This window comes from Leucopleurus acutus, assembly GCF_964270905.1.
Source record: "Leucopleurus acutus genome assembly, chromosome: 1".
Taxonomy (NCBI): domain Eukaryota; kingdom Metazoa; phylum Chordata; class Mammalia; order Artiodactyla; family Delphinidae; genus Leucopleurus; species Leucopleurus acutus.
Window position 1 is genome coordinate 188,184,409 of NC_139142.1, and position 22,421 is coordinate 188,206,829.

Genomic DNA, 22,421 nt, shown 5'->3' on the forward strand with positions numbered 1-22,421 from the left:
TTATCCAACATATACAAGGAACACTGTAAGCTCAACAGTGAGAAAATCAACAGGTTAAGAAACAGGCAAAAGATCTGAGCAGACATCTCACCACAGCAGATACATCGATGTCAAATGAGTATATGAAAAGATGCCCAGTCAACCAAGATGTCCTTCAGTAGGAGATTAATAAACTGTGGTATATCCAGACAATGGATATACTATTCAGTGCTGGATTAATATCCAGACAATGAATACTATTCAGTGCCGGAAAGAAACGTACTATTAAGCCATTGAAAAGACCTGGAGTAAACTTAAATACATATTAATAAGTGGAAGAAACCAACGTGAAAAGCCTACATACTGTATGATTCTAATTATATAACATTCTGGAAAACACTATGGGGACAGTAAAAGGATCAATATTTGCCAGGGATTGGGGGCAGGGACGGACAGAAAAGCAGAGCCTAGAGGTTTTTTAGTGTAGTGAAACTATTCTGTATGACACGCTAATGGTGGAAGCCTGTCATTATACATTTATTTATTTATTTAAAACCCACAGAATGTAAAACACCAACAGTGAACGCTAATGTAAACTGTGGAAAAGCAACAATGGATTGTTGAGTTTGCAAGGAGAGCCTGCACATGCATACCTGGTCTCTTAGTTTCCTCTTTTTGTGGAGAGAGTTAGCTGAAGGAAGCCTGAGATGTGCAGCCTGAGATGTGCTCAGCTCTTCCCTGCTGTAGTTCACAATGGTCAGCTTCTGTATAGAAATTTCCAGCACAGGTTACAACTTAGTCTGTGTTTCACACTCTGAAAGATTACCTGCCTACAGATACAGGCTATTTTTTTCCAGTATCAACTTCATCCGTAAAAAGGTTGATATTTTGATCTACTAGCTGCCCTACGCTTCAGTCTTAGTCCTTAATTGCTTCAAAGCCTGCGCTAAGAAATAAAGTACTATTTATTGGACTCTCCTCAAGTTCCCCAAAGCACCCACATCCCCAGTCCTCTAGACACTGGATGTGTAATATTGCTCAGGTCTTTTCTGTCCCCTGCAAAACATCTCTGCTTTGGTTTATTAGTTGCCTGGAAGCTCAGCTGTTCTCTCTTCCCCATGTCAGAGCCACCAGCAAATCATTCTCCACGCTAATGCCTGGTAAGTATTTCTTGAAGTGGAAATTTTATATCTTGGTGGTTCTCCACAGCTTTTTATATTTACTTCAAAATCCTGGTTGGTCCCACTTAGCTCTCTGTGACCTGATAACCCTCTCCTCTCTAGTCCCGTATCTGATGACTCCATCAGATGCATTCTTACCATATCCCAAGATAGTCTTCTTGTCAAACTCTCACAGTATTCCAGAAAACAACAGGAAAATACATTCCTCTGTCTTCACATGAGTCTTTTCTCCTTGCCTCAAAAGACCTTGTACCCTTCTTTATCTACCCAGCAGCAAATCATCCTTTAAAACTAAAAAATGTTTATGTATAACTGCATCACTTTGCTTTACACCTGAAAATAATACAACATTGTTAATCAACTATACTCCAATATAAAATAAAAAGTTTAAAAAAAATGAAAACTAAAAACTTAGTTTAAACATCACCATGCCAGGAAGTCTTCCCCATCTGAGACAGAATTTTCCTGTGTTCTCTTAATATACTGTACAATCTTAACCTTTGTTCATCTATTCATTCACTCACTCTGTCATCCATCCATCCTTCTATCCCTTCTACCATCCTTCCATCCCTCCTTCATCCTTCTATCCATCTATATATGTGTTCACTCACTTCACAATGATAGTGTACCCCCCATATACCATGGTCTGAGGATGTGAATACAGGAGTTAAGGGATAGGTGTCATTTTTGCCTCCATCATGTTAAAATCTCTATCCTAAACTTATCCCATGGAACTGTAATGAAAGAATTTCCTGACTGCCTTATCCACTAGTCTGTAAACTCTTTTATGGCAGTGACAGCATGTTTGGCTTTAAATCCACTACATCTACCATGTATATGACACAGAGATGTTATTAATAAGTGCTTATTGGATAGCTTACTGTCTAAATTAATCAACTTCTATAAATTTCTTCTAAACTCTGTAATATCAGAAATTATAGCTTATTTAAATATTTCTCGGTGAATACTTTTGGTTTGGGTCTATCTTGCAACCTTGAATCCCAACTGTGTGGGGATATCTGAAACAAAGAGGAGATGTTAAGTTCGTTGTAGCAGTGGAAGAACAAAGTTTATTCACCTAGTGAACTAGAAGGTTCAACCTGACCTTGACTCTGGTTCCTAACGCCAGCACCTGGGATTCACTTTTTCCTGCTGATCTTCCAAGCCCTATTCTTGAGCCTCTCATTTGTTCAGTGAGCTCTGAAGAGCTTTTCAATAATTTCCATCTGCACCTTCACTTATTTTTATAATCAAAGATATCTAAAGTTATTTGCCATTACTAAAGCCATGAACCCCAACTTATATGCTTACATAAAGAAGTTCAGCAGATTAGCAAATACTATCAAATATTCTTTATAATGTTGAGTGTGAAGCATACTTAATAAAGTTTATTGTGTGAAGTCTTTAAAGAAATGGAACAATCTGCAAACTGATACTTGTCTATTATTTCAAGGTAATTTGCCAGTGAACCTTCCAACTCCACCAGAAACTTTAGTTCCAGTAAACTTACCTCCACACAACTGTACCGACAATGAATTTGTTTGCAGCTCTGATGGTCAATGTGTTGAAAATATCCAGAAATGTGATTTTAGATATGACTGCCCTGACAAATCAGATGAATCATCCTGCGGTACGTGAATTCCCAAATTTTGCATTAAATATAGCCATAAAACTGATAAGAAAATACTAGTGTTATCTCAAGTAGCGTGGCATAATGTCCTAGTTAGAAAATTTCAACGTGGCTTAAAGCAGTTTCTTAACATAAAGACTATTTGTATAGAAAATGATAGAAGAATCAGCGTACATTCTTGTATCATGTCCAACAAGAAGTGTCTTTAAATTAATATTTAAATTCAAAATACTTGTTGTCATGGACTTAGCTTGATTCCAGAGCTATCATTTATCAGTTTTATTCATCCCCCTTTTTGTCTCTGCTTGTCTCAATCACTAAATAGAAATGTTTAGGGAAGAAGCATAATACCCTCAAATTAGATGAATCTGCTCAAATTTTACCATTGTCAAAATGCACACATAAAATGAATACTATGTCAAATGTGCAGAGTTAATAAGAAAACCAATCCTAATACGTGTGGACACTTCAACGGCTAGGTACTGTTGAAAGATGGTTTTCATTTATTGACACTTGCCAATCTATGGCTTCTCCTGAATGGATCAAGGCAAATTATTTAATTTAGAAGTGAACTTCTCAGTCAAAGATACAAACTGAGAGGAGAAAAATTAATCTGTGTCTGAATGGGCAAAACACAGGATCAGAAGGAATAAACACTTGTGATTTTTTCCCCTTCCTTGCTCTTTATTAAGTTGTATGTGAATTTACCATAATATTGATCAAGTGTCTTGATAATACTGACGGTTTAGAACATACGGATAATATAGCGTATAGTGAAATTCTAATTTATCTTATGTCAGCCTCGTCAAGGAATTCTAAAACTTAAAAAATACAAATACACAATAAACTAATCCAGGCCAAAAAACCTCATAAAATCAAAGCTAATTCACTCTGTGAATAAGATGGGACAGTAATTAACTCGAGTTGGTCAGAAAGATGTACTGTGCATCACAGATGTAAGATAATATAATGGACGATGCTGTGGTTTTCAGACTCCCTCATGGGAAGACACTAAAATCCTCTTCTGATCACACATAAGTCGACTTTGTAAAAGTTTTCACAAAATCTAATTAGTTACACCTAGTGAGCATCTTTAGTAAATACTGACTTTCTTCTTAGTTCAACTTTGAAATTTTAGTAATGCCATTTATGATTGGATGGGAAGTTTTGATAAGTTCTGTAAATGTCCTGAATGAATGTCTACTATTAAATTATTAAAATCATGGGAATATTTATTTATTTTGATTAAACATGAATTATTACCATTTAGTTCTGAACAAATTGTGTCTTGCCTTCGCCATCTCTTTGTAAAATGAACTATTGTGATAAATCTGCTTGTCATCTACAGTCATATTTTGTAATTTTTTTCATTGTGATAAGAATACAATATAAGATCTACCCTCTTAATAAATTTTTAAGTGTACAATACAGTATTGTTGACTGTAGGTACGATGTTGTACAGCAGATCTTAGCTTGCCTGAAACTCTATGTCCTCTAATTTTTAAAAAATCTACAATTTTTAAAATCTTGTTTAATAATATGAACAGGAGTCTATTGAATTCTAAATCTCTTCACAAAATAAGTATAATTATATGATCAATATTAACATCAGGGATTAAATAACACACCTGAATGTCGTGATTAAAATCACTTTTTTTGATGGAGTTTTCCTTCTCAAATTTTATGTTAAATCGTGAATTTTATGTTAAATCGTGAATCCAAGTACCACAGTCCATAGTAGTGGTAGCCTATGCTGTCACCGTTTATGCCATTTAAAACCTGGAGTACACACCGGGCTTTCCATTGTATACACAAGACCTCATTGAGTTGAATCTTTTCTTTTATTCAAGAAGTAGAGGATTTAAGACAGACAGACACATGAACACATCAGAGAGAGAAGGAGAGAGAGAAGGAGAGAAAAAGAAACATTTGTTTTCACACACAACTTATATATTTAAAAAATCACTGGACTTTTAATTTTGTTTGATATTAGAATACAGTCATTACAAGAATATTGAAAACTTTCAAGGAAAGAGGTTCAATCTAAAAGCTGTTGTAAATCTTATAGCTTTGAATTTAAGTAATTTGGAATTTGGGATTTAGCTTTGCGATAATACTGTGAAAAAAGAACAGACTTATCAGAACTTGGAGGTCATATAAGCAATGTAAGTGTTGTGTCAGAACAGAGTGGCGATTCTTAAATTGCTGCTTTCAGAGCGAATTAAAATCTCACTTCTTTATGAAAGCAGAATCTTCAGTATGTGCATTTATTTCCATATTTCAGTTAATATAGATATTTGAATATAATACACCTAGATTTCTTTAAAACTTTTCTAGTGATTATGTAAACAATTTGCCTAATTCTTTCAGTTATGCTTAAAAGTTAGATTATAATTTAAAGAAACCCCAAGAGTAAGAAAGTGCTGATGCAGATGGAAATCGCCATTTATTAATACATTTATTGTGATTAGCTCATCTTATCTCTGTCCCATCCTATTCAAGCTATGGAAGTTTGCAGCTTTGAAAAAGGAAGCCTGTGTAGATGGTACCAGCCAATCTCAGAAAAACTAATTCAAGATTCAAACACATTCAGGTGGGGACTTGGTAATGGAACCAGTATTCATCATGGGGAGGAAAATCACAGGCCGTCGGTGGATCATACAACGTAAGTGAACACGCATTTGGAACATGTCTGTTAGGGACTATTTATTAAGCAGTTCCCAAATTCCTGCCACACCACCTTACCCTAAGTTAATGCTCTTGTAATGATGAAGGTTTAAGTGAGAGCGTAAGTGGGCTAAGTGTACTCTTTCTTACAAAATTAAAAAAAAATTTTAATTAAAAAATAGTAAATGTCTTATAAAAGTCATAAAAACCAGAGAAAAGCATGAGTAAATAAAGAAAAATTATTTGTAATATCACCACTCATCGAAAAGCACTGTTAATATGTTGTTTTAGAATTATCTATTCTTTCCTTCCCCTCCAAATTTCTTTTCTCCTTTTCTTCCTTTTTCAGCTGCTCCTCCAACACCTTGCCCCTTTCCCTCTTCTTCCAGTCTTTGCTCTTTATCATCATTTATTTTGGTCTTTTCTTTCGAGGTTTAATAACTCATACCTTTCCCCTGTTTTGTTGTTCACAAATATATTGAGTGCTCGCTTCCTACAAGATCCCATTCTTCCTCTTTCCTTTAATTGATTTCAAGGAAATGTTACTGAAGACAACAAAGGAATCCCCATTTATATTACAGAGAATCTTTTCCAAACCTTTATGCCTTCACACTTCTCCTCAGTTAAAGCTTCATGACCCCCAGTTCCTAGGTTGCTGCTTCAAAGAAAACTAAAGGTATATCCACTGTCCAGTCCATCATTGCCCTGGCCAATTTGACCTTGTACTCAAGGGGACCACGGTATCTTAAGTGTACAATGATTTTTCTTTCCCTGGGCTGACTTTTTCACCCTGGTTTTCTGAGCTCCCTTTTGTTCTATTAAAATGGTTCCAGTTTTACCATCATTTTATTTAAACGTCTGCAGCCAGGATGCCCAAAGTAATAGAGTAGTAGATATTCATACTGCTTTGTTTTGATCACATTTGACAGTTGGCAAGTAATTTTTGAAATTTCAGGATACAAAATTTCCTTGGGCTGCTTCTGACGTAAAAAAGCACAGGGTAATTTCAGAAAGTTTCTGTGGCTCATGCAAATAAGCCATACTTCATTAATAAACTATATTTCTGTAAGGAAAAAGGCAGACTAGAGTCTCACTTCTAGGTGGTAAAAGTATAGACAGAAACATGGCAGCATATAAGCAAAGGAATATAATCGGCTTTTAACTTGTCTCTGACCCTCACCCTCTGCCTCCAATAGACTGCAAATTCCTTGAGGAATTTCACGGACTGTGATTCCCATTTATTGCATCATTTCTAAGGCTCATGATGTATTAAGTCCCAGTAATTATTTGTTGAGTGAGTTAGTTGATGATTAGGATCAATATATTTTTGCTTTAGAATTAAAGGCTACAAGGCACAAAATTAAATATATTTTAAATAGGAATACTTAATAATCAGATAATGATGAATGGATGTGCTCTACATGACAAAATCCTGGAGAAAGGGGGCAGTTCCTAAACTTCTATCTTCTCTAGTTTTCCTCTCCCCTTCTCTCTAGGTCCTTTCTTCAGCCAAGGAAGGTCTGACATTTTTTACTTTGTGAAACAGTTCTTATATATCATTTATTCTACTCTATGGCTTATAGTAGAACTCCAAGCTCAGTTTGTCCAAATTATGGGTTGTTTTGTTTTTTATATTTAAAAGGGAGATTTTCCATTTAGAAAATGCTTCTCTCTCTCAGGTATCTGGCTCTAGAGATTTAAAGCCAGGTTTTTAGACTACTGTGTCTGAAACAGTTTTCAAGACCAGTTTTGAAAATCAAAAAGCTCAACACCAGTTCTTTCTTTGTCTTTACTTTCTATGATTCCACTTCACCCTAAGTAAAGATTGCTTCTGGCTTGGGTTGGCAAGGAATATTCATAAGCAAGTGCAAAAGAAAAAAAAATCACATTACGATATTTCAAAATATTCTCTCACTTCATACACCTAATGAAGCAATAAGACATCTACAAGAGTCATGGTGGGTTAGGAATACGTAGGGAAGTTTTCATTGTGCAGATGAGTCTTCAGTAAGGTCTCAGCTTTTACCATTTCATTTCCATGATGAAAAACAAGTAAAGTCATAGTCTAAGCCACAATCTATTGTTTTGTGTTCACACTTTAATGGACTATTCTTTGTACCTGAGGATCTAAAGTGCACTCTGGGTCTAAATTAAGGGTTGCATCTTTATTTTTTACTTGTTTGTTTGTGGGAGAGTAACACCATTCCATACAGCTGGTGCATTCAGCATTTGTATATGAATTAGAAATAGTCATCTCTTCTTCTAGGGCTTCTTCTGTGTGGCCATGGTCTTAACATGGGGCATGGTGAGTGGATTCTCCCTTCATCCCGCTCAGCAGGGACCAGCTAAGGGCACCTGGCATGATTTTTTTTCCTAGAATTGGAATCTAAATATTTATTTAGAAATAAATATTGTTCTCAACTACAACCAGAGAAAAAATAAAGTAAAATCCCTTCAAAGTAAATATCATCAGTTGCAATTTGCATGTTCTTTTGAGTTTGGAGTTGGATGAAATTTCTGTTTCCTCTAACTTATGCAGTGAGAGGGAATATTTAATAGAGAATTTCTTTTCTTCGTATTTTGGGAAAAGCACCCTAATCTAGTTAAACAACAACAACAACACACGCACACACACCACAGAAGAAAAATGAGTTTATATCCATTCATGCTCCAGGAACTACTAGGAAACTTGGCAAAAACATTAGTCTTACTCAGCTGAGAATTGTTTAAAAAAATTATTTGCTTATCATTGAATCAAGGTATTTGGATTACCTAGCATCTGAGCTTTGTAGCTAATTCAAATTTAAATATGTTTAGAACATTGAAGATTTGGAAGTGTTGTGTAATGATTCCTCACGGTTTGTAATTTCATAAGATCTCAGAATCCTGTACTCTGACCTCCATAATCAGTTCAATAAGCCAAGGCAGTTTTGTTTTGTTTTGTTTGCGGTACGCGGGCCTCTCACCGTTGTGGCCTCTCCCGTTGCGGGGCACGGGCTCCGGACGCGCAGGCTCAGCGGTCATGGCTCACGGGCCCAGCCGCTCCGCGGCATGTGGGATCTTCCCGGACTGGACCGGGGCACGAACCCGAGTCCCCTGCCTCGGCAGGCGAACTCTGAACCACTGCGCCACCAGGGAAGCCACAAGGCAGTTTTACATTAGTACGCAAATTGGTAAATTAGCTTGTAGCTAAATACCATAAATTTTATGATCATTTTTTACTCATAGGAAAGCCTTTTTTTCACCCAACTTCCTTTTCACAGCTGGAAGCCAAGGAGAGCAACATTTTGAGCCCTTGGCCCTCAAATCCATTTTATCTGACTGCAGTAAATGCCCATCTATTGGTTAAATAAGGTTTAATATTAACATCTTTTAGGAGTCTTAAATCATTCCCTCAAGCAAGATTAAGCTCTTCCTATTTATTGCTATTTATTGTTCATATGGAAGTATACTTAGTAGAGTACGTATGCATATTCTGGGTCTGTAGTTTCTAACTGTGCTCACAGAAGCTTTAGGGAAGTTTCTTAAAGTGTGGATCAAGTACCTCCGAAAATGTTTGTGGTTTATTAATATTTAAATATGTAATACATTTAAAAGCAGATTCTGACACTTGAACCAGAATCTTGGGAATAGAGCTGGGGCTCTGTATTTTTAGTGTAACTCCTAGGTGGTTCTAGAACCTCATTCTTAGGGGCCCTCCATAACAGAAAGTGGGGAGGGTATTGCTAAAAGACAGAGGGTGGCTTTCTTATCAACTGATTCCAATTTTGATCAGAGCAGACTCATTTTCCTCTAAATCCAGTGACTAATTAAAAAAAAGTAGTACAAAATATTTCAGGAAAAAACAATAAAAAATATTCTAAGATGATTTTTCTTAAAAATAAAATTTGTGTGTTATAAAGTAACATATAATTGAGAAATCATTTGGGAGAAAACTCTACCCTGTGTTAATCTAAAAGGCATGTGGGCTTCTCTGGTGGCGCAGTGGTTGAGAACCCGCCTGCCAGTGCAGGGGACATGGATTCAAGCCCTGGTCTGGGAAGATCCCACATGCGGCGGAGCAACTAGGCCCGTGTGCCACAACTACTGAGCCTGCACTCTAGAGCCTGCGAGCCACAACTACTGAGCCCATGCCACAACTACTGAAGCCCATGTGCCTAGAGCCCGTGCTCCACAACAAGAGAAGCCACCACAACGAGAAGCCCGCGCACCGCAACGAAGAGTAGCCCCTGCTCGCCACAACTAGGGAAAGCCTGCGCGCAGCAGTGAAGACCCAACACAGCCAAAAATAAATAAATAAATACATTAAAAATAAATAAATAAAAGATATGTAACTCAAGACACCCTCTATGCTGCCTCTTTCACTGTAAAACACCCAGCCATTTCTCTCAAATCTTTTTGCCTATGTGTTCTCTTCTCTACCTCTAAAAAATGATCTCAGTCTTTCTTTTGGATCAAAACCAAGCATACCAATTTTATTATCATCTGGAAAAAACAGATATTTTTAAATATTTTGCATTTTTAGGTTTGCTTACAGATTGTTGAGAAACTATTTGAATATGAGCCATCTCATTCAAAATGCAGACTAGATAGAACACAGTTTTGTGCTGCTTGTTTATGAAGTAGAAGTACTTTTTCTTAGATTTTTCTTTTCATTTCACCACACTGATCATGGTCTTTCAGGTGGAAATGAGTTATAGTCCCCACTGCTGCAGATACACCTACATTCCTATCTACATTATGCATTTGTACAGGCTTGACACCATTATAAACTAAAAGCCACATAAATAATGCAAGTTGTTTCTGTGACATAACTGTGCATATCGTAATGTATCTAAGTGCTAGATATAAATGTGGATAAAGCTTCAGTAAAACTGAAAATATTTGAATGTTTTCTGCTCTGCAACAGTAACAATTTTCAAAGCTTTAGTCTCAGACATTAAATGCCAGAATTACTGCTTTCTCAGAGCCTTCTCTGGTAAGCCAGTTTTTAATAGGCCAATTTAGATGCCTTAACACTCTCCCAATATAATTTCAAAAAGATCCAGTTTTATAAATCCAGAGTAATGGTTAAATACCAGGCTTTAGAAACAGTTTTGCTAAAATAAAAATACAAACAGGCAAAATAAAAATTAACCGTAGTAATTTTCTCTTAAGTGTTTTAATACTGGTGGGAAATAGCATTTCCGGCAGTGTTTTCACAGGACTGAATATAAAGCATAATTGCACCTCTAAAACACAGGAAAAATTGCTTTTATTTTAGACTGACCTTGAGTTAAGCACCTATTCTTTATTTTTGCATACATATCAGTAATTTGTTTTAAATCACTTTAATTTTATTTCAGTGTATTTTAGCTTGATAATAATTTAAAAAATTAACTACAGTGACTTGAAAACATGGAATTTAAGAGAAATCTATGCTGAAAATACTTGTAAACCGTACCTAAAATAATATATATACAGAGGTTAGGTAATATATATTTGCTGTACATGGTAAGGTTTTAAGAATATATTCATAATACAGTGTATGATTTATGTTATGTTACCAAAGATCACTGTTTAATAATAAAATAATAACTTTTATATCATGGTTACAGTTGCATTCCGAAATTAACATTTTCATTATATAATTTTTTTTTTTTTTTTTTTGCGGTACGCGGGCCTCTCACTGTTGTGGCCTCTCCCGTTGTGGAGCACAGGCTCAGGCTCAGCGGCCATGGCTCACGGGCCTAGCCGCTCCGCGTCATATGGTATCTTCCCAGACCGGGGCACGAACCCGTGTCCGCTGCATCTGCAGGTGGACTCTCAACCACTGCGCCACCAGGGAAGCCCTCATTATATAATTTTTGAATGTGCCTTCCCTTTAACCACGTTAAGACGAAGTAAATTTATTTGCATTCCAACTCCTGCACAAAATTGTTATAGTTATACAAAATGTGGAGGAAAAAATATGTTTTCTCAACTAAGTAAAGATAAATTAGATTTAATTCCTATATTAAGACAAGGACTTGAAAATATGAACATACTATATCACATATGAACCATCTATGTATATATATATGATATATATATGTGATATATGTGATATATATATATATATCACATATGAACCAACATCAATATGATCTAATGACATTTGTATATGCAGATACACCAAATACTCAAAGATCCTTATGGTCTGGAGGAGAAGTAGCCTTGACTAGGCACACAATTAATTCTTACATTAGTCATGTATTTCCTGAGCATCTGGTCTGTGAGAATAGTAAGCTTAATCAGACATGAAACCAGCATACACATGAATAGATGTGTAATGCCCAGCAGAAAGAGAGGCCCACGGTGGACACTCAGGTCTGTGGGTCTATCTTGGTTGTGTCTCTGTATTGAATAATACCTGAAAAGACTCTCCAACTGAATTTTAGTGGCTAATATAAATGAACTAAAATAATACTATGGGTAAAGACCATTTACTTATTATTCTAAGAATTTGACATTTTTATTGTTACAAAAATACTTTTTTTCCATAAATGAAGAAATGTATTTTTACTGTAGGAAAATATTTAAATATAGATAAGAAAGGGAAGTAATGTTAACAACTATAATCTTGCCACTATGATAAAAGCACTATGCATATATACATATATATTTAGCAAAAAATAGGTTCTATCAATCACATTTTTTAATATGCTTTTAATTTCATTTACAATCTATAAGCAATTATTTACCAATACTTTTTTTTAATGGGGCAGTAGTTTTCCATTAATAGGATGTACCATAATTGACTAATTTAATTCCTCACTATTTGATTTCTGAGTTCCTTTTGATTATACACAGATTTAATCAATCTGCACTGAACACTATGCAGCTTTACACACATTGTAGATTATATCCTGAGAGTACAGAGTAGAATTTTTATATTTGTTGTTATTTATACGTTAAAACATTTGATTTATATTTTGTGTTACTTTGCAAAATGTACCATTTTTGAAAGCAGTGCATGATGGTGTCTGTTTTTCTGTATGCTTGCCAAACACTTGAATGTTTAATTTTTTTTTGTATTTTCCAATTTAATAGGTTAAAGTAGCAGCTAATTGTATTTTTTCATTTCTTTAATACAAAGAGAGGGTAACCTCTTTTTTTCTTTGTACCTTGTCCAAGTTTATTTCTGTGTGTGTGTTTCCTGTTTGTGCTCTTTCCTTGGTTTTCAGTGTGCAGTGCTTGCTTTTTTCTTACTGATTTATAAGATCTTTTAAAGCAATGAGGTTATTTTTTATCTGTTACGAATGTTGTAGAGATTTTCCCCAATTTTTTATTGGCCTTTTGTTACTGTTTATCATATTTTTGACATCTTACAATTCTTAGGATGTACATAGTTATTTCTCCCAACTGTGTGAAGGGGTTTTGTTGACATGAACTAGAGAGAAACAGTATTTCTATAAAGTAAAGACCTTATATGTCTTTCCTGGACCACAAGCTCAGGAGGGCAGAGGTAATGCCATTTTGCTTATCATTGATGATGAGTGATTGCCTCTTTAGGGTACCAGAGAAGAATTTTCTGCTATGTTGTAACACATTCCACCCACAATACACTATGAATTACTATCAAGCATAAGGGGAGGAGGATGATTCTCTAAAAGGGAATAGAAAAATTCACAAAAATAAAGGAAAAAATGCAAACAAGTTATCACTCTAGAGAAAGTAACAGTAACTTGCTTCTGATGTCGGCATCATATCTTTGATGGCAGTGGAAAGCAGTGTGAAAAAGTATTATGTGCAGAATATGTCTAGAAAATAACATTATAAATCCCCAAAGCAATGTCATTATATTAAGGTTTAAGGGCAATGAGTATTGATATCAAAATTAAGTCAAATGAGAACCTTGACCAGAAGTTGATGGTGGTAGTGGAGAACATATTTTGCTGTGATCAAGATGCCAGGAAGGAAACAGTATCATTTAAACTTCAGAATATTTGTTAAGAAAACTGTATTTGCAAGTAGAGGATACAAGTGGTTGAGATGTAATGAGAGAACGTTTTTCTGTTTAGAGTTGTAATTTATTTCAGTAATATTCTTCATGGCTATTGTTACTTTCCAAATATTTAACATTAATTCCATCAATTGAGTTTTCTGCATGTATACATCTGGGTTTATTTTCCTTTTTCCACTAGGTTGTAAGTCTCATTAGAATCCAGTCATCTTAGTATTTTCCCTTTTCCTAAATACAAGCAATCAGTAAAGTGCTTTTGTGCTTGCTTTGACAGCACATATACTAAAAAAAAAAAAAAGTAGAGTGCTTTGAAGATGCTTCTTTTGAGTTTGTAAAATGCCTTCCTATTTAGCTAAATTCATCTCTTACTGTAATCTGTATTTGAACTTCTTAGGTAATTTTATTCTAAAGGAAACATTTCTTCACCTGAACCAGCTTGATTTAGTTCTACTTTCAATTTGACATTTTGAACTTCATTGTAAACATTATTAACTTAGTTTAACGTTTTCAGTCACAAAGGATTACCATAAAAGTGGGTTTTTAAATTTCTGTCTATTTAAAAGAAATTTACTGAATTGAATTTAAACTTTAAGTTTTGAGATAATAAAATAAATGGAACAAGAGTTACCAAAGTCTACATAAGACTTTAGAATAAAAAAATTTATTTTTTTATTGTCTCTATTATCTCCTACATTTGTTGTGTGTTCATTCAATAGACACAGAGATACAAGTAAGGGAAGACAGTGCATTTTCTTTATGGTGTGAAGGTTTTTGCTTAAATGTGATGCCTGTGTGTGCATATTGAAAAAGATATTTATTTGCAAGGTGATATGACTTAAAGGTAGCCACTCAAATATCTCTGATATTAAGAACATAAATTGTTCCTGAGAGTTTATATGATACTTAAATTCAACCGTAAACTATAAGCAAAGGTAGTTTTTATTTAGTAATCCTATCTGGCACAGCCTTTCTCCAAAGAATTATTTACATTGAGGTTACAAAGTCTATCTTTTAGAAATTACAGACATAATGAAATTCAAAACATAGTTCCTTAATCTCATGGTTTGAGTAAAACTCAGTAAATTTGCTGTTTGGAACTAATTTTCTTCAAGTTCTTCATAACATTACTATCCAAGAAGTGTAGTTTTGCCTGAGTTATCAGGTGGAGCAGATCAACTAAAAATAGCTTATTAAAAATAGTTTACAAAAAATGTTTGTTTTATTTCTCTTCTGTACTAATGGCCAAATAACCAAAGGACGAAAGGTTGAGATATGACAAGAATATATAATAACTATTATCTTTTCATGCCCAAATAAATGAATATATCTCTTCACAGATTGACTCCACGGTGCTTATTTTAAAAGTATCTACAAAAAGTACTTTAAATATATTTATTAAAAAACATGCATAGTTTTATACATAATAGGTACTAATGCCAATATGCTCACCAATTCGTCGATAATGTATTGGCTAATGGAAGGATGTTATATGAGTTCAATTATATCTTCTTTAAATCATTTTTTCTCCGGAAACTTCAGGTGATTTATTTATGATTAATAAACTTTAAATAGAATTAAAAATTATATCTAATTTATACTTAAAATCTACCTTTGATTTGCCTATTTCAAAGAATAATACCTAAACAGTTAAGTGGAGGCTGTTAATGAAAAGGGAAAAATGCCAAGTTTATAAATGTATAAATTCTGATATTTAATAGGCTTGTGTTCCCCAGCATGTCCTCTTTGACTACACAAAACTAACGTGGAGGTCTGACAAATGAGCAGTGGTAGCTTTCATATAGTGAAGCATCTTAGAAGTGAAAGCAGTACTAATTGAGTGTTTATTATGTGATAGGCATTAGGTGGATGCCTTTCATACATAATCCACATTAAGTCCTCCCAGTGAACTTTGCAGGCTTGTATAATTATCCCTCTTTACACGTCAGCAAACCAAGGTTTAAAGATGTTAAACAGCTTGCCTTTGTGCACACTATTTAGTAAGCTTGGGAGCTGGAACCTTTGAATCCAAATCACAGATGCTCAAATCTGTGCTCTTAAACACTATCCCACATCTTGGGAATATCTCCTGCTTAAAAACCAAACATTTTTAAGATTTCTGACTTGATTATTTTTTAAACATCTTTATTGGAACATAATTGCTCTACAATGTTGTGTTAGTTTCTGCTGTATAACAAAGTGAATATATGTATACCTATATCCCATATCCCCTCCCTCTTGCGTCTCCCTCCCACCCTCCCTATCCCACCCCTCTAGGTGGTTCTGACCTGATTTGATTGCAGTTTTATGCCACAGGAGATGGAGAAACAGAAAACTGGTACTCTATAAATAATTCTGAAGAAAAAGGAAGGGAAGATAGGTGAAGTGTTAGTGACAGTAACCTGGAGAGAAAACAATAATAAGAAATGTCCAGTGCCCAAATCCATTCTTGCCTTCTTTTGTTCTTAATGTACAAAACACAAATTTTGTTGGTGTAAGGCAATCTTACTCTGCTTTGCTGGGGATTGTTTTAGTCCAGAGGTTCTCAAGCACGCATCAGAATCACCTGGAGAGCTTATTAAAACACAGGAATCTTGGGCTCACTCCAGAATTTCTGATTAAGTAGGTCTGAGGTCGACCCTAATATTACATTTTTAAGTTCCCAGGTGCTGCTGGTGCTGCTGGTCTGGCAGCCACACTTTGAAGACCCATTTGTTTAGTCAAGCTCCAGTTCTCAAGATTGGCAGCACATTGGACTTAACCTGGAGACACTCTTAAATATACCAATAACCCAAAACATAACCTCCGGGGATTTTTTTTTTTTTTGCCCTGGTACTCATACATGAATGGCTCCAAAAATGCGTTTCTAACTTATTTTTTTTTACTTTATCAACTTTCTGTCATATTGAGAAAGGTAGACCATCAAGAGTGTGTGTATGTTCCCTGTGACAGTAAGAAATCATTGATGCCAAAGGCTAATACAATCACGTTGGCTTCACATTTTCTTGAGGCTCTGAATTACTTTACTATTTATACTTCCCTGTTCATATTGACTCACAGAAAGAATGAAAATTTTAATCTAATATTAGTGATTGTGTAAAACTTACAGAATGCATTTTGTGATCCAGTTTTACATGTGGCTCCATTTAGTGTCTCAATCCTTATTTTCTTTCGTTCTTACCTCATATGTATATACGAGGTAAGAACAAAATATATATATTTGTGTATATGTATCTTTTAGTTCATGATATTATACCATATCACGTATTTTTGTAAATAGCAGTACATTTTGAGAACAAGGTGAGAGTTAACAATAATAATAAAAATTAAGTTAAGGAGGTGTAAGTAATATTAATGATCTCACTAAAATGCACTAGTTCTGTGAACTTTGTTTTTGTTTTTCTTTTGCGGTACGCGGGCCTCTCACTGTTGTGGCCTCTCCCGTTGCGGAGCACAGGCTCCGGACGCGCAGGCTCAGTGGCCATGGCTCACGGGCCCAGCCGCTCCGCGGCATGTGGGATCTTCCCGGACCGGGGCACGAACCCGTGTCTCCTGCATCGGCAGGCGGACTCTCAACCACTGCGCCACCAGGGAAGCCCTGAACTTTGTTTTAACTGGAATAATTTATTATTGACATAACTATTTTCATTTTTATAAAGTAATTCCATTTTCCTCATTATTACTATTCAGCATAAAATAATTAGAGTTCTTTAAATTCTATAATCATAAGATTAAAAGAACAAGTATATATACATGATGTTTTCTTTAGACAACTAAAAATATTTAGATATTTCGTTTGTGGCCTAACAGTACAAATAATACATTCTGGGAAAATGTTTGGGTCAGATTCCAGATTTTAAAAACTGTATCATCATTGTTTTTTTTCAGATTTGTCTCTGTATATCTAGTCAAATTTTTATGACTGTAATGACATCATACACAGCTTCATAAATGTGTAAACTATATTCATAACATCATTTTTATTCCCTAAGAGGTTACTTCTGAAGACACATTATAATGCAATTTAAGAGATATTTTTGCATACCAGTTATGAGAAATACTTTATGCAAGTAATAGAAGGAGATGCAAGGATTTTAAAATCTAAGAGATAAGAGAAATTTTAAATATTAAATATCATTTAAAACAGAATACAAGGATCATAAAGAAGGTACAGTGTTATTTGGGTGCAGAGGAAGGAGGGTTGATAGTACACAAAGAAAAAAAATTGTTACGAGAAGTAATTTTTGAGCTGGCTTTAAAGAGCTGCGCAGAAATTCACCAGGAAAAGATAAAGTAGCAGTTATACCCATCATGGAGCCGTAATAAATGTTAGTTTTCTCTTTGTCATTAGCTTTTGTCAATTTGATTAATATGTGTCTCGAAGTGTTCCTCCTTCGGTTTATCCTGCCTGGGACTCTCTGTGCTTCCTGGATTTGAGTGAGTGTTTCCTTTTCCATGTTAGGGAAGTTTTCAGTTTATTATCTCTTCAAATATTTTCTCAGACCCTTTTTCTCTCTCTCATCCTTCTGGGACCTCTATAATGTGAATGTCAGTGAGTTTAATGTTGTTCCAGAGGTTTCTTAGACTGTTCTCATTTCTTTTTTTTTTTTTTTTTACATCTTTATTGGAGATTAATTGCTTTACAATGGTGTGTTAATTTCTGCTTTATAATAAAGTGAATCAGTTAGACATATACATATATCCCCATATCTCTTCTCTCTTGAGTCTCCCTCCCTCGCACCCTTCCTATTCCACCCCTCTAGGTGGTCACAAAGCACCGAGCTGATCTCCCTGCGCTATGCGGCTGCTTCCCACTAGCTATCTATTTTACGTTTGGTAGTGTATATATGTCCATGCCACTCTCTCACTTTATCACAGCTTACCCTTCCCCCACCCCATATCCTCAAGTCCATTCTCTAGTAGGTCTGTGTCTTTATTCCCGTCTTACCCCTAGGTTCTTCATGACATTTTTTTTTCTTAGATTCCATATATATGTGTGAGCATACGGTATTTGTCTTTCTCTTTCTGACTTACTTCACTCTGTATGACAGACTCTAGGTCCATCCACCTCACTACAAATAACTCAATTTTGTTTCCTTTTATGGCTGAGTAATATTCCATTGTATATATGTGCCACAGTTTCTTTATCCACTCATCCGATGATGGACACTTAGGTTGCTTCCATCTCCTGGCTGTTGTAAATAGAGCTGCAGTGAATATTTTGGGACACGACTCTTTGAATTATGGTTTTCTCAGGGTATATGCCCAGTAGTAGGATTGCTGGGTCATATGGTAGTTCTATTTGTAGTTTTTTAAGGAACCTGCATACTGTTCTCCATAGTCGCTGTACTAATTCACATTCCCACCAGCAGTGCAAAAGTGTTCCCTTTTCTCCACACCCTCTCCAGCATTTATTGTTTCTAGATTTTTTGATGATGGCCATTCTGACTGGTGTGAGATGATATCTCATTGTAGTTTTGATTTGCATTTCTCTAATGATTAGTGATGTTGAGCATTCTTTCATGTGTTTGTTGGCAATCCGTATATCTTCTTTGGAGAAATGTCTATTTAGGTCTTCTGCCCATTTTTGGATTGGGTTGTTTGTTTTTTTGTTATTGAGCTGCATGAGCTACAGTAATCAAGACAGTATGGTACTGGCACAGAAACAGAAATATAGATCAATGGAACAGGATAGAAAGCCCAGAGGTAAACCCATGCACATATGGTCACCTTATCTTTGATAAAGGAGGCAGGAATGTACAGTGGAGAAAAGACAGCCTCTTCAATAAGTGGTGCTGAGAAAACTGGACAGGTACATGTAAAAGTATGAGATTAGAACGCTCCCTAACACCATACCCAAAAATAAGCTCAAAATGGATTAAAGACCTAAATGTAAGGCCAGAAACTATCAAATTCTTAGAGCAAAACATAGGCAGAACACTCTATGACATAAATCACAGCAATATCCTTTTTGACCCACCTCCTAGAGAAATGGAAATAAAAACAAAAGTAAACAAATGGGACCTAATGAAACTTCAAAGCTTTTGCACAGCAAAGGAAACCATAAACAAGGCCAAAAGACAACCCTCAGAATGGGAGAAAATATTTGCAGATGAAGCAACTGACAAAGGATTAATCTCCAAAATTTACAAGCAGCTCATGTCCTCATTTCTTTACATTTTCCTTTATTCTGTCCTGCAGCAGTGATTTCCACCATCTGTCTTCCAGCTCACTTATTCTTTCTTCTGACTCATTTATTGTGCTATTGATTCCTTCTAGTGTATTTTTCATTTCAGTTACTGTATTGTTCATCTCTGTTATTTAAAGCTTTTATCTATTAAACATTTTTTGTATCCTCTCGGTCTGAGCCTCCATTCATTTTTCGAGATCTTGGATCATATTTACTATCATTACTCTGAATTCTTTTTCAGGTAGGCTACCCACCTCCTCTTCACTTTGTGTCTCCCTGCCACAACCATGATGAGGCAGAGAGGGAAGGGGATGGGTTTGTGGGAATAAATACCCTGAATGCTCTTTCCTTACACCCTACAGTCTTCTGCCGGTATCTTACACCAGCCAATTCTAATTGGAAGTTAGAAGCTAATGGAACCTGGGTGATTCATTGTATAGCAGTCTTCAGAGTTGGGGCTATTCTGCAATAGTAGAGTGATAAAACAGACAGTTAATGAAGGGAAAGGTGTGCTTGGATTTGCTTTTCTAAAATTATTGGTAACAGTGACTGACTGGAGTAGCATGTCACTTTGTGCTTGATAGCTATTCCATTGTTGAAATACTCTAAGTGATGAGTAAGGAGTGAAATTAGGAAGGACAAAAAAGAGGAATGGCTATATAATTTGATGTAATACATGTATCACATGAATGCAGTACAGTTGGATTAATTGGAAATGTACGGCAAAAAACAAAGAGCTGCTAATGAGCACTGTTAGTTTTTAACTTGGAAGCCAGGGTTGGCAGAAGTCCAACCCAAGGTTGGACTTTCTGTGGGAACAGAAAAAGATACCTGATTTTGTTTTTGAGTTCTTTAGCAAATATCCAAGTCGATGTTATTCATCGCCTTAGCTTGGTATTGTAATTTTTTTGTTGTTTCCAACTTTATTGAGATAAAACTGACATATAACATTGTGTAAGCTTAGGTTGTACAATGTAATGATTCTACATATGTATACATATTGCAAAATGATTACCAGAGTAAGGTTAGTTAATACATCCATCATTAAGATGTTTTCTTGTCTGACTCAGGCTCCTTATTTTGGTCTCATCATCAACAGCCCACTCTCCCGTTCATCCAGCAAATCTATTTATTCTCTAAATGTGACTCTCTGTCATGCCATGGTACTTTCATTCGACTGTCTCCTAACCATCCTTTCAATCTTAGTTGAAAGTCAGTTTTTCTGGGAAACTTTCACTGATCCCTCTCTCCAGTCAAATCCAAATAGTTCTTTGGGCATTAGCTGTAGTACAGCACGTGTCCCAGAATACCACCAATGTTAATTTACTTGTCTAACTCCTTCATGATACTGTAAGTATCTCAAGGAAAAGGGTGCTGACAATTTGACTGTTTTATAACACCTACCATAGTGCTGGTCTCATACCAAGTGACTGTGAGCAAAGAGGAGTGATGAAAAGATAAGACAACACAGTTGAAACATTTAATATTTGGACCAATGTAGGAGTCCTTAAAAGATAAAGTGAAGCTGAAAGCAAAGCCAGAGGAGATTGGTGGCAATAATAAAATTTTGAGGATAAAATTAGTTCTCTTTTCTAAGCTGCTATAGATAGAATTATAGTGCTTTTATGGATTATTTCCTGATCTGTTATGTTTTTAACTCATATGCATGGATATATTACTTTTATTAACTTTGGATGTATTTTACATGAGCTGTATGCAGTTTCTTGTAAAAGAGAAGAAAGACACAGAAAAATATCTTGACCTAGAATTTCTTTGGGGAAATCACTAAGTTTAAAATAAAATTTTCTCATATTCTCTTTAAAGTGGGATCTAAATTTCCTGCCAGGGATTAGTTTTCAGTCTCTTTTAAGTTAAATACAAAGTTTTCTAACCAAATACAGTTATACTGTTGGTTAGGATGTCATGAACTCAATATAGTATTCTGGGAAAGCTTTTAGTGAGTTAATTAGAAAACGTAGGTTTTAAAAATTAAATGATTTTTATTTTATTTACTATTAAATTATTTTTTAATTTAAATATTAAATTCAGTAATTCAGTTTTTATCAACAAAATTTCTGAAACATAAATATGGACACCCAGTAGTTCTAATCAATAGAATTGGTGTATTTCAAAGTCCGGTGTAAAATGAAAGGACATGAGAGGCTTTTTATAGAGTGGAAAAATCTGCTCCAGAATTACCCTGGACTAGACCCATTCACTATTCATGTTCCATTCAAAAAAGATTTCCCTCTTAACAGCACTTAACTGTCATAGCTTGTACCATTTCTGTTTCATTACTAGCATTGCCTTAGTATAGATTCCAGTTGTGATATTCTGTATTCACGTTATTAGAAAAACAGAATCAGCCACAAAACACTGTGGTAGTGTTTGTTTACATTTTCAAATGCTTCTAACATGATCTCCATCTTTTATATATTCAGAATTTAGATTGCCCTTTCCATCACAGACCAGTGATACTATAAATAACTGATAACAGCAGTTGCTGATGAGCAATGCTGTAGAATAATGTAAAGGTCAAAGAATGATAATTCATGACCATCCTTAACAAAGTATACATGTGTTAAAATACTGATGTTGAACTCTGGTGGCAGCTCACAGAGAAGAAATGGCACAACATGAATCCCCTTTGATAACTGTGATTGTAAGGAGGTTAAGAACCAGAACCAAATCCTCTCTCTCTACAAATGCACAAATCTGAGGGTCAGCTTTCTGTGTGTAACACAGGACAGCAGGTAGTTTCAGACATCATAGCTGTTTCTTACTCGTGCTTTA

The 22,421-nt window shown here is 35.3% G+C and overlaps 1 protein-coding gene across 1 annotated transcript in view; it reads left to right on the top strand.

Moving 5' to 3' along the window:
* MALRD1 (MAM and LDL receptor class A domain containing 1) overlaps nucleotides 1–22,421 on the top strand; it is a gene marked incomplete at both ends in the record, with an annotated part of 584,975 nt that overhangs the window by 190,471 nt on the left and 372,083 nt on the right. Inside the window, 2 exons of the mRNA XM_082854883.1 lie at nucleotides 2,614–2,790; nucleotides 5,293–5,455. Coding sequence (XP_082711009.1) covers nucleotides 2,614–2,790; nucleotides 5,293–5,455 — 340 coding nt within the window. The remainder of the gene's footprint in view (nucleotides 1–2,613; nucleotides 2,791–5,292; nucleotides 5,456–22,421) is intronic.